At 57.9% G+C, this 11,784-nt stretch overlaps 1 protein-coding gene across 1 annotated transcript; it reads right to left on the minus strand.

Moving 5' to 3' along the window:
- Positions 1-4,065: 4,065 nt before the first annotated feature.
- Positions 4,066-11,482, minus strand: KLHDC7A (kelch domain containing 7A). The gene has a single exon (XM_025447753.3). It carries the CDS (start codon positions 9,983-9,985, stop codon positions 7,637-7,639), a length of 2,349 nt encoding a protein of 782 aa, XP_025303538.1. The 5' UTR covers positions 9,986-11,482; the 3' UTR covers positions 4,066-7,636.
- Positions 11,483-11,784: the final 302 nt, after the last annotated feature.

The following is an 11,784-nucleotide window of genomic DNA, read 5'->3' on the forward strand; positions in this document are numbered from 1 at the left end:
GCTGCGCCACCCAGGGATCCCGGTTCAGACTTTTCTAAGGGCAAGAGGCAATATTAGCCCGACCCCCAGGATCCTGTGAGTCTACTTTACCATATAAAAATTCCTTTAGAAACATCCTTTATCTCTAAACCCCCCAAGATCCATGTTGGCAATCATCTCCCAAGCACATGACCCACCGATAGACATCTGTTTTATTAGATGACTAATAAGTGACCCACCGATGACTCAGGTTTTATTAGACAGTAATAAGTGACCTTTCCCCAACAATAGCCCCCTCAAGGTCCTGGAAACCTCGCTTCCAAAATTCCTTAGAGACTTATGCTCTCCCTAACCCCCTCCCAACCCCCAGGTATATAATCAGCCACCCCTCACAGGCCTGGGACAGCAGCTCTTCCTGCCCCGGGGTCCTGTCCCCAGGCTTTAACAAAACCACCATTTTGCACCAAAGACGTTTCAAGAATTCTTTCTTGGTCGTTGGCTCTGACCTCACCCCACCAAACATCACCTATATTCCAAAACTTCATCAATACCACACGCTCAAGACCTTGAAGGATGAGTACTCCTGTCGCAGCTGCGAGATCTCTCTGAGCCTTAGTCCGTCTGTGAAATGGGACGATGATAGATTTGAAATCTCTGTAGGGATTTCTCAGTGAATGCAAGTGTTGGGTAATGCGATGAGCAGAGTGGCCTCAGGATTTCGGATTGCCAACCCTCACCCCCAGGGACCAAACTCATGCCAGGATGCTCCAGGGTGACCACAAAAATCACCAGCAGGGGGTCCAAGCAGCCGGGAAGCAGGAGGCCTCATGGAGAGGTCCCTGCCACTCTTATCCTTTCTCTGGTGTCACTGAGCTCCTGCCCTTGTCCATCCACTGTATGAACAAGATCCAGTGAGCAAGGTGGGCAAGGCCTCTGACCGCAGTGTTCCGGTGGGAGGCTGTTGCAGGGGGGCAGGAAGCAAAGCTCTCCCTGTTTTCACAGTGTATTTATCTCCCGACGACCCTGGAGCAGCCCTGGGTTGCACGGGCTCTCTCAATTATTGGCTGTGCAACCGCGGGCAGGCTACCTAACCTCTCTGTGCCTTAGCTTTCTCATCCGTGAAACGATAAAGTATCTCACACACAGGGTTGTTTTTAGATTTAAAGAATTCCTGGCAGGCAGGTGCCTAGCATAGGCCCTGGCCCTCAGTAGGTATCGGTGGCTATTTTTCAAGGAGCTGATCTGATTGTTCAGAACCATTCCCCGAAAGACCTTGGGTCTTGGGTCCTGGTGGGGACCTAGCCCTTCCGGGAATGGCAGAAGGCTGAGCCCCAAGCCCCATGGCCAGGCCTTTGGGAGGAACCCCAGTGCTCTGGTTCTGGCTAGAATGGAGTGAGGACCGTGTTGCTGAATGATGAGCATGGAATTTGGAGCCAGGCAGACCTGGGGGAGCGTCCCAGCCTCTCCACCTCGTAGCTGCAGGATCCTGGGAGAGTCGCTTCACTTTCTTGAATCCTACTTTCCGGAAGCACAAAGTGGTGGTAATCGTGATAGAGCACATGACGGTTGTGTCACTCACTCACTTGGGAGTTGCAAACCCCAAACATAGTGGCTTAAAGCCACAACCCTCTATTTTGCTCATGAGTCAGTGGATTGGCACTTTGGACTGGGTTTGGGCAGGGGGTCTGCTGGTCTTGTTTGGGCTCATTCAGGCACCTGGGGTCGGCTGGGGGCCAGTCTCTGGGGCTGTTGACTGAGGGAACTGGTAACGGGGCCACGTGTCTCATCGTCTGGCAGGCTAACCTGGGCTTGCTCACGTGGGGATGGTCACAGGGTTCCTAAGAGCCCCAAGGGAGGAAACCCAATGCCTAAGGTCTTTGGAGAAAGTCCCACAGCCAGATTCAAGGGGTGGAGGAGTCAATGGAAGGGGAGACTTTAACTATACCATCTACTGGGTTGTTTTGAGGATAAAACAAGATCATCCGGGTCAGGCGCCTGTTAGCATTGTGAGTGCTCAATAAATGCATTGACAGAGATTAGATTTCTCTCCTCTGATTTTTTTTTTAAAGTAAAATCTACAACAACATGGGGCCTGACCTCACGACCCCAAGATCAAGAGTTGCATGCTCTTCCGACTGAGCCAGCCAGGCGCTCCTCTCTCTTCTAGATGTTCAGTGATTTTTAATTTTGTGGAATGTCTTGTCTTTGTTTCCTCCCCCACGCCACGAGGATAACCACTTTCAGGCAGCGATGCCCTTTGTAAGGGTTTGATGAGGGAGGGAAGGATGGTGCCCGGATGCCGGTGTTGTTATCCTATTACCCATGTGAGATCTGTCTCCACCTCTTCTTCGCACACCAAAATGCAAGCCAGACTTGATTGCCTTTTCAGTTTTGTTCATATTTTGACCCACATCCCACTTTCCAAGAGAGCTGTTTTGTAGACACTGCCTGGAGCTGTCCTTTCCTCCGGCTGCTGGAGACTCTCCGCCTAATCTCCTGCTCCCCCAGGGCACCTCCTCCCTTGTGTTTGTCCCCTTCCTCCACTCCAGCCTCAAGTCTGTCTGCCTCGGAGGCTCCTCCGGGCTGGAGCCACAGCTTCAGGGGGTTGCAGGGGAGCCCTGGGGACATGAGGCTCTTCCAGGCAAGGATGCCAAAGGCCTGAAGTGAGGTGTACCTGTCATGACTCTAAGTACCCGCAGGCCAGACACAACGCGGGGCTCCGGTGGCTCTGAGGGACCCTCATCCCATCTGTAAAAGAAAGGAGCCCCCTCCCCGCTGCACCTCCTCAAGATCTCCAGGGAGCTCTGAGCAGCTCCTGAGGCTCCCCTGTGCTGCCCAGCGCACTGGGAAAACGCTTAGGGCTTTGAGCCTGGGGAGACTCCAATCAGGCTGTCAGCTGCTGTGGAAGGGGAGGGAACAGGTACAGGGCCTCAAAACCCGAATGGGGTAAGGCATGAGTAACTTGAGCGCCGCCCCCTCCTCCCCCAAGCCCCCAGATATTGTCAAGCCAGACAGGACTCCTGCAGGTTAAATATTAGACAACCTTCCTCTGGAGCTGGGATGCTGAGAAAGGGGAGTGGGAGGAACCAGCAGACCCCCCCCCCCCCAGCTGGCCCCTGCAGAAGCCGGTGGTACTTCTGAGACCACCCTGGAGCAGTCCCTGGGCGGGGTGCTTCATGCACATTCGCTTGTGAGTTCACACAGCGTCGTCTTGAGGCTGGTGGGGGCAAACCTATTTTGCAGATGCAGACATTGAGGATCGGAGAGTTTAAAGATATTTTTTTTGAGGGGCACCTGGATGGCTCAGTTGGCTAAGCATCCGAGCCTTGATTTCAGCGCAGGTCTGATCTCTCAGGGTCATGAGATCAAACTCTGTGTTGGGTTCCATGCTTAGCGTGGAGTCTGCTTGAGACTCTCTCTCCCTCTCCCCCTGCCCCTCCCTGCCTTCTAAAAGAAATACATAAATCCTAAAAAAAAAAAAAAAAAAAAAAGAGGAATATTTTCTTAGAGTTCAAAGGTAAAGGATGGAGCATCCGTGATCAGTATGAGTTGGGGAGGGGTCGGGAGAGGCCCAGGGGATGGCTGATGCCCACCGAGCCCTTGGCCCCTGGGCTTCAAGAGAGGGGAATGGAATGCATGAGTGGGCAGGTCAGGTTCAAGAGTGTTTTGAAGGAAACTGAGGGTCTTGGATCTTTGCCATGAAGGTGAGTCTCCTTGAACTCCACGAGCCTCAATTTTGTCTCCTGTACAATGGGGTTGTCATCAGGGTCAGCGAAGTGATGTGTAGAAAATTCTCATCTAGTCCAGTTTTTGGCATATACTGAGCAAGGGCTCTAGAAACATGGTCCCTATCCTATATTCTGGCTCCAGCAAGCCGTGGGGCACCAGGGACGGCCCCTCCAGGCAGCCTTCCTTCCTGGCAGGGCATTGCCAAGAGCAGCCCCATGCCCCACATTCGGAGTGCGGCCGGGCCCAGCCCCGGGCAGATGCTGTGGCTTCTAAGCTCGCTTCCGCAGCCCTGTATTCCAGACCAGCCCTAGACTGGGCTTCTCTTGTAAATATTGATGGAGGCCCCAGACAGAGAGGAACAGGAAAACAAAGGACGATTTATTTATGATGGAAAAAGAAACCAACAGGGGGAAAAAAAATCCACAGGCCTGACAGGAGAGAGTGTTTAAATAAACCGTGGTACAGCCACTCGATGGAGCATCCTGCTCCTATTGAAATGATGTTTACCGAGGGTTTGTAGCAACACGGGAAATGCATATACTAAAAAGCTGAGTGAAAAAAAGGAAGCAGCTGAATTGTAACTTGGGCATAATCACACGTAGGCAAAAATCAAGCCACAGAAAAGGATGCCCAGGCTGGAGGGGCACACACTGCAGAGGGGGTTGTCTCTGGGTGGTGAAACTAGGGAGATTTTTTTTTTTTTTTTTGTACTTCTGTATTTTCCAAATTTCTTTCCTACAATGTCGTGGTTGGCCTAATGTGGAAAGCAACCCAAACTGAAGGGTTGGGGTTTTTTTTGTTGTTGTATTATAAAGAACAAACACTTCATGGGGAAGCAGGACGGATGACCCAAGGAGAAGCCAAGGGACAAGGCCCCCCGGGAGGCTGAGGGCTTGAGGTGGCCAGACAGGGCTATCACACGAGGCCGAGTGCCGATCCTAGACTCTGACCCCGTGGAGGACCACAGGCAGGCTGACACCCGGACACACTCAGGGGTGGCGGTGGCGTGTGATCTGGACTCTCCCCTTAAACGCGTGCTCTCTGCTTCTCTCCTGCGAAGGTGGCTTACCTCCCTGCGAGGAGCCTCCTTCCTAATCTTTGGCAGAACGGGATTCTCTCCCTTGCGGGAATGGCTAGAGCAGGATAGCTGGCTTCCTGTCCTCTTCACGCAGAGGTGGAGCTCCTCGGAGGCAGCCCTGCCCTTGATGGCATTATGCTACCTCCCTGCCTCCCCTGCCTTCCTAGCGTGTGTGCAGCATAGGTTCCATTCATTTGTTTAGGCATTTGTTTATAAAAATTACCTATTTTCCTCCACCAGGACGTGGGCCCTGTTAGGGCAGGGACCTTCCGCATACCCAGCACCTGGAACAGTGCCTGGCCTAAATGTTCCACGAGTGAATCCTGACTGTCGGCCCAGGTGGTCTTTGCAGGCCCCCCGAACTACCTTGCTCTATCTACCATGATGGCCCTGATGCTAGCTCTGGACACCCAGGCCGGTGATGAGAAACGCACCAGCTCTCACCTGGGTCAGACCGGTTCTGAGGCTCAACATGAAAAGATAAGGTGATCGATTAGTGATGTCTGCCCAGGACCACAGGGAGGTGGATGAGATGTGCCCGTACTTTCCATCTCAACCCTCCCTTCATCCTGAAGACCATATCCACCATCACTGGGTCTGGAACGAATTCCGCTGTTTCCCTGTTCCCGACCACAGGACCATGGCCCAGGCAGGGGGGCTCTGAAAAGTTTTCTGGGGTGATCCCTAGTTCACCCTGGGCTTGGAGCACCCCCTCCGCCCTCATGGTCTCCCTGCTTGGTTGCAGTCTAGTCCATTGCCTGGCTCCTCGCTGGAGGCCTGCCCTTGGGGGCTGGATCTGGCTCCATCTGCCCCCAGCTCCCACTTGGGGTTCACCTCCCAAACAACCCCCAGCCTAGCATCATGATGCCAACGCCGCCTCTCAGTCCTGTCATTGAGTTACCTCGCTTCCCCGCCAAGGGTCCCTTGGAGGCTCTTGCCTGAGTGTTGGCTCTGAGCTTGAGCATGGCCTTGGCAGGGGCTGTGGGGTCACCAGGCTCCAATTTAGAAGTAAAGTAGGCAGCCTCACCTTCTAGGCCCTAGAATGGGGACAGTGGCCTTGAGTGGTCCAATAACAGTTCTCGTCTCCACGCCAACCTCCCCAGTATTCCTTGCTCTAATCATACACTTTCTAGGAAGACCCTGGCTCAGCCCTGGCAGCTGCAGTGAACGAGAGCGCCTGTCCAGACCCCCAGGGGAATTTGGGAAGGATTTATTCTGGGCGTTCTCATTTCTCTAGCAGAGAAGGCCGCCAATCGTCCTTCCCATTTTCAGGATGTCAGGTAGGAACGCTGACATCCAAAGCATCCTCAGCTCCCCACTTGCCAGGCCTGCCCTGCTGCACCCCCATCTCTACCATTTTCCTCCAGGCTGTTTGTCACTTTAGGAGGGGTCCCAGCTGCCCTGGCTTCCTGCTGGCCCCAGGAGCATCGCTGCCCTTCTATCTGTGTGTGCGTCGTCCTCAGCGAGGAGACGAGGCTGTGGCAGTAGATCTGACCAGTCTCTCTCCCTTCCCTCCAGGAAGAATGGGCAACTGGACTATTCTAGGTCCTCAGCTCCCGCATGGACCTGCCCTTCCCTGCTCTCCTGTCCAACCAGGCAGACCAGGTGACCACGTGGCACAGGCAGGGAGGAGAAATTATGCCATCATCTCTCACCAGCCCGGGACGGGTGCCTGGTGGTGGCTGCCCCTGCTCCCCGAGGTGAGGGCTGTGTTGTTTGGACAGCTGTTTCGTGCAGGCTCTGAGATCTGGGGCGGGAGTCTGTGGTCACTTATCACCGCGTCCAAGCAGGGGAGCTCAGAGGAGGACGGGGGGGGGGGGGGGTGGTGCCCTCAGATCACATCTCCTCCTCCCTCTCCGGAGACCTCAGATGTGGAATCCCTTGGGTTCTTCATGGACCACTACAAGATGCATCTTTTTCTTTTTCTTTTCTTTTCTTTTCTTTTCTTTTCTTTTCTTTTCTTTTCTTTTCTTTTCTTTTCTTTCTTTCTTTTTTTTTTGGAAGGATTTTATCTATCTATTCATGAGAGACAGAGAGAGAGGCAGAGACACAGGCAGAGGGAGAAGCAGGCTCCATGCAGGGAGCCTGATGCAGGACTCGATCCCGGGACCCTGGGATCCACCCAGGTGTCCCAAGATGTATGTTTTCAAATGGCTGCTAATTGGAGGCGTCTCCTCCTAGTAGACTAGAATTCCAGGTAATAAGAGAAAGTCAAATGGGTAAGGGTCAATTTACTCTGCAGGCAAGGGTCCCATGGGCAGCTCCCACTGCAGCTGTTCTACTTCTCCAACCATCTCTCCTCTGGCCGGGCCCCCTCCGGGGCTCCCCAGGGCTCTTGGCACAACCCAGAACCACCTCCCTGTGTGTCCCAGGTGTTTCTGGAACTCTGGAGTTAGGGGCTCAGGGGCCAGTGTTTAGGAAGGCACCGTAGTGGTATATAGGGAGCTGGCCCACCTCCAGCAGGGTTGGCTCGAGGAGGTTATTGAGGATCACCTGGCACTAGGAACTGTGGTTGGGATTGGGCTGCACCCCTGAACTTTGGCGAGGTTCTGACAGCCCTTCCCCCAACAATTTAGATTTGAAGCAAGGGGGGACTCATCCCTGCACACGTGGCTGCCCTCAGCCTCAGGGCACCAGGCCCTGGTTCCATTTTCATGCTGCACCTCTGCATCCCACCGACAGCAAAGCCGCATCCGAGGGCCCCGGCCAGCGGAGCATGTAGGATTAGAATCCACCCCTTGCTGGCCAAACGCCTGAGCGGCCTGCTCTCCCAGAAATGGCCCACGGAGCGGCAGGTCGGGGGTGCTTTCCGCTTCCCGGTTTGGCAGCAGAGGTGAGGCAGGGGGGTGGCTAGACCCTGGTCTTCGGCACGTCGGGGCCGGGCAGGGTCAGGACGGCGGGCAGGAGGGTGCCCCGCGGGGAGGGGAAGCTCTGCAGCTCCTTGGGCAGGAACCTGGGCGAGATGTGGTCGGCCAGGAAGCAGAGCGTGCGCTGGCGCCCCACACAGTACACGAGGTCGCCCACCACCGCGCACTGGAAGGCGTCGGGGTAGGGCGTCCGGTACGTGGCGCACTCGTACCAGAGGCGGGCGCTGGCGCTGCAGCGGTACACGCTGATGCCCAGGCTGCGGTTGAGGTCAAAACGGTAGAGAAAGCCGTTGACCGCCACCATCTCGGCCGTGCGGTCCTTGCCGCCGCCCGTGGGGCCGGCCTGCCAGCGCTGCTCCCGGGCCGAGAAGCGCAGCAGCAGGTAGCGCAGGGTCCCGCCCGTGACGAAGATGTCGCCGGCGCAGGCTGTGGCCGTGTGCGCCAGCGCGAAGGTGTCGTTGGGGAGCGGTGGGACGAAGGTCCAGCGATCCTGGCGGGGGTCGTAGCATTCCACCGTGTTCAGACACTCGCCCCCGATGGCGTACAGGCGGCCGTCCAGGGCCACCAGCCGGCAGTGCGGCCGGGCCTGGTTCAGCGGGCACACCTCGCTCCAGATCCCCGTCAGCGGGTTGTAGCAGAAGACGCGGTTGGAGGGCTGGGGCCCAGACCCCTGGCAGCCGGACACCACGAAGAGATAGTTGAAGAGACTGCAGAGGGCACAGCCCCGGGACACAGCCTCGGGGGGCAGGCAGGCCAGTGGGCGCCAGACGTCCCGCTCCTCATCGTAGCAGCAGAGACGGCCCGAGTCCCCCGGGGGGCACACATCGGCCACCACCAGGTGCCTGTGGCCCCGCAGCCGCCGCCGGAGGATCAGCTCCCGCTCCGTCCCGCTCAGGCAGCCGTAGATGTCCGGGCTGCGCAGGACCTGGAGATAGTTGTCGCTCATCACCTTGTAGGCCGCCTCCTTCAGCGCCTCCAGCTTCTGCCTCTTGGCCAAGGTCAGTACCTGGTAGCAGTTGCCCAGATCCAGGTGCACATCCGGAGCCGAGCCAGGGGCCAGCGGCAGATGGAAGAAATTTGTCCCCGCCACGAGCTGCACGCAGGGCTCCCCGCTGCTTCCGGCCGAGCCGGCCCCGAGAGACGCGGGGGGCAGGGGGCAGCCGGGCCAGTTGCTCCCATCTGGGCAGGACGGCCTGGTGGCCCCAAAGCCATCGAGCCGCAGCTGGAGCTCCGGGTTCTCCGTGATCTGGAGCAGGCTGTCCTTCCTGCTGAAGCCTTGCGTGGAGGGTGACGGCCCAGGCTGGGGGGCGGTGGGTGTGTGGGCTCCACCTTCCCGGTCATCGGCGTGGCCTCCTGACACCGCCCCTGTCCCCGAGGGGCCTGGCAGGGGCACAGGGGGCGGGGCCTCAGCCCCGGCAACCGATCTGAGGGCCAGCCTGCCCTTGGAGCTGGCGCGGGAGGTGGATTCCACATAGTAATCGTATACCTTGCCCTTCAGCCTGGGCCCGATCCCCTCCACCTCCTCCTCCACACGCACCCGGGCCACTGACCAGTAGGTGTAGGAGGCGCTGGTGGCCCCCTCGCGCTGATGCAGGGTCAGGCCCAGGTCCCCGGCGGCCCGGAGGGCCCCGGCCTCTTCCCTGTGGGTGAAGATCCAACTCTTGCTCATGTCAGTCTTGCCTTCCACGTGGGCCGCCCAGTTGGCGGGGGTGGGGTCCTGCTGCCCGGGTCCCAGTTGCCCGGGGGGGCCGCCGTCCTGCCAAGGGGCAGGCTTGCCACCCGCACCGCTGCTGTCTGCTGCGGGGGAGCTTTGGGATCCGCAGCCCAAATGGGGGTGCCGGGGTGGCTCGGGCTTACCGCCAGCAGCTGTTCCGACCTCCGGGCCACTGCAGCGAGGAGGTGCCAGCCCAGAGTCCGGGCGCTGCCCACCCCCTTCCTCACCAGCGCCGTCCTTCTCGGGCTCCCGAACCTCTTGGGCCTCTGAGTCTTCGGGAGAGGGTCCTGCTGCCGGGACTCGGGAGTCCCCCTGCTTCTCCCAGCCTTGGCCCTGCGCTGCTCTGGCTCCCTCGCTTCCCCTCCGGCGTCTCAGCGCACCGTGCGGTGCCCCGGGAGCAGCTCCCTGGGCCGCAGGCTGCCCGGAGCCCTCGGCCTCCTCCTTGGCCTCGGCCTTGGTGTTCCTGCCCCGCGGCGGGGCCTGGGCAGGCCTCGACTTGTACAGCCTGTAGGCTATGGTCAGCAGGAGCAGGGCAGCGGCGGACAGCACCACCTTGCCTGCCAGCTGCATGTCCAAATGCCAGTCCTGGGCCTCCGCTCCTCCTCTTCCGGGGAGCATGCTTCCCAAAGCAGACCCGGGGCTGAAGAATGTCAAGAATCCTATTAATGATTGCCCAATAGGGCCCGGTTCCTGGTTCCTGCCGAGCCGAGCTGGAGGGGGTTCTGGGCTGGCTCTGGTCAGCCAGTGGCCGGTGGGTGGTGGAGCAAAGGTGACTTTGAGCTGGCAGCGGGTGGCCACCGGGCTCAGGGCCAACAGATCTCGGCGCTGGCCTCCTCGGATGCTTCGATGCTTTTCCTGGGGGTGGGAGTGGGGGTTGTGCCCCAGGGCTGAGCTTGTGATCGGCCTCCTAGCCGGCAGCAGCTGGAGGATGTTAGGAGTGTCCAGCAGGTACACAAAGAGGGAGGAAGCTCTTGACCAAATAGTCACCCGATGCCAGGAAATGCACGGGGTTGGTTATTACATGTGTGTGTGTTTTATTTTCTCTTTTGCAAATCCACTGGGCTCCGAGTGTTGGGTGTGGTGAGCTGCGAGACAGGTGGAGCCGTGGCAGGTGTGGCATGAGATCCTCCCCGTCTGTTTCCTTCCTGATGGGGTCTGCTTGTCCCGGCGGGGAGGTCCGAGATTAGCAGCAGGGAAGGCTGAGCCCGGGACCGCAGCCAAGCCACCTGGCCTGCCTGTGAGTGCCTCTGCCCTCCCTCTGGCCCTCCTGAGAGCAGATGGGGAAAGCACCGGGCATTAGTGCCCAGATCAGGGCTAGACGTGTGGCACCTCCTTGCCCTCGAAGACAGACAACGTCCTCTGGTGAGAGGCCAAGGGAGAGTCACTCGCCCCCATCTCACCAGGGCTGTGGGTTCCAGATCTAGACTGCCTCCACCTCGTGAAAGCTCAGGAAACATCAGCCAATCCTCTTCCTCTCCTCTTTCTCCTCCTTCTTGGGGTCATTATCACTCATATTAATGGTCACCAGCTGGACCTGGAGCACAGCTCTAATTCTGCACCTCTCCAGAACAAGGTCCTCTCCAGGCACCCAGAGGCCAGGGCAGGGCTCTCAGACTCGTGCTGCCTATGAGGCCAGCACATAGAGTGGCTGACGTGCCCCACGGGGCCTCATCCCCCCTGTGTTGGAGACCCTTAGAGTCTAGGTCGTACCCAGATCACTCTTGGAGTCTAAATGCTGGTATCTAATTTAAAAAAGGAGGAAAAACAACAACAACAACAAAAACCCACCACTCTGTGGGCCAAAGGACACACATATCTGGGAGGAATTTGACCCCAAAACCTTGACTTGCAGAGAAACTCCTGACTGTCCACACCGGTGTTCAGAGCCTCCACGTCCACCCTCAGCTTACCCTTTGAGCTCATCTGAGCGCTGACCCAGGCCGACCTCCCTGGTGCCCGCTGGTCCTCATTCCTCTGGCTCTTCAGAGTCGGGTCCGAGGCTGTGCTTCCCAAGCCTTCTTCCCCGGCGCCTCGATCCTTCCAGAGCTGGCTTCCCCTTCTCTGGGTCTCTTGTTCTCTCTGGCGTGCCTCCTTCAGCCTTTGTCACACAGGCCGGGGGTCAAAGTGCAATCTGATCTGCTGGGCCGAGCACAGTTGGGACAACTGCCAGCGTGCACCGTGCCTTTTCGCGGGTAGAATGGAGGTGGGCACTCTGGATGAGTCTCATCGGATGCCTACCATCCCGTTGGGGAGAGATGCAGTTGTCACCCCCGTTTTATGGCAGCTCCAAGCTCACGTCCCTTGGCTTGCAAATGGGGACTCGCATCCCTGTTTCCAGAGTCCAGAGTCCAGGGTTTTACAGACTTCACTCACCAGGTATGGTTTTCCCGGGGAGTCAGCCCTCTGCAGCCTGTTCT

The sequence above is a fragment of the Canis lupus genome, chromosome 2 (assembly GCF_003254725.2).
Source record: "Canis lupus dingo isolate Sandy chromosome 2, ASM325472v2, whole genome shotgun sequence".
NCBI classification, from domain to species: domain Eukaryota; kingdom Metazoa; phylum Chordata; class Mammalia; order Carnivora; family Canidae; genus Canis; species Canis lupus.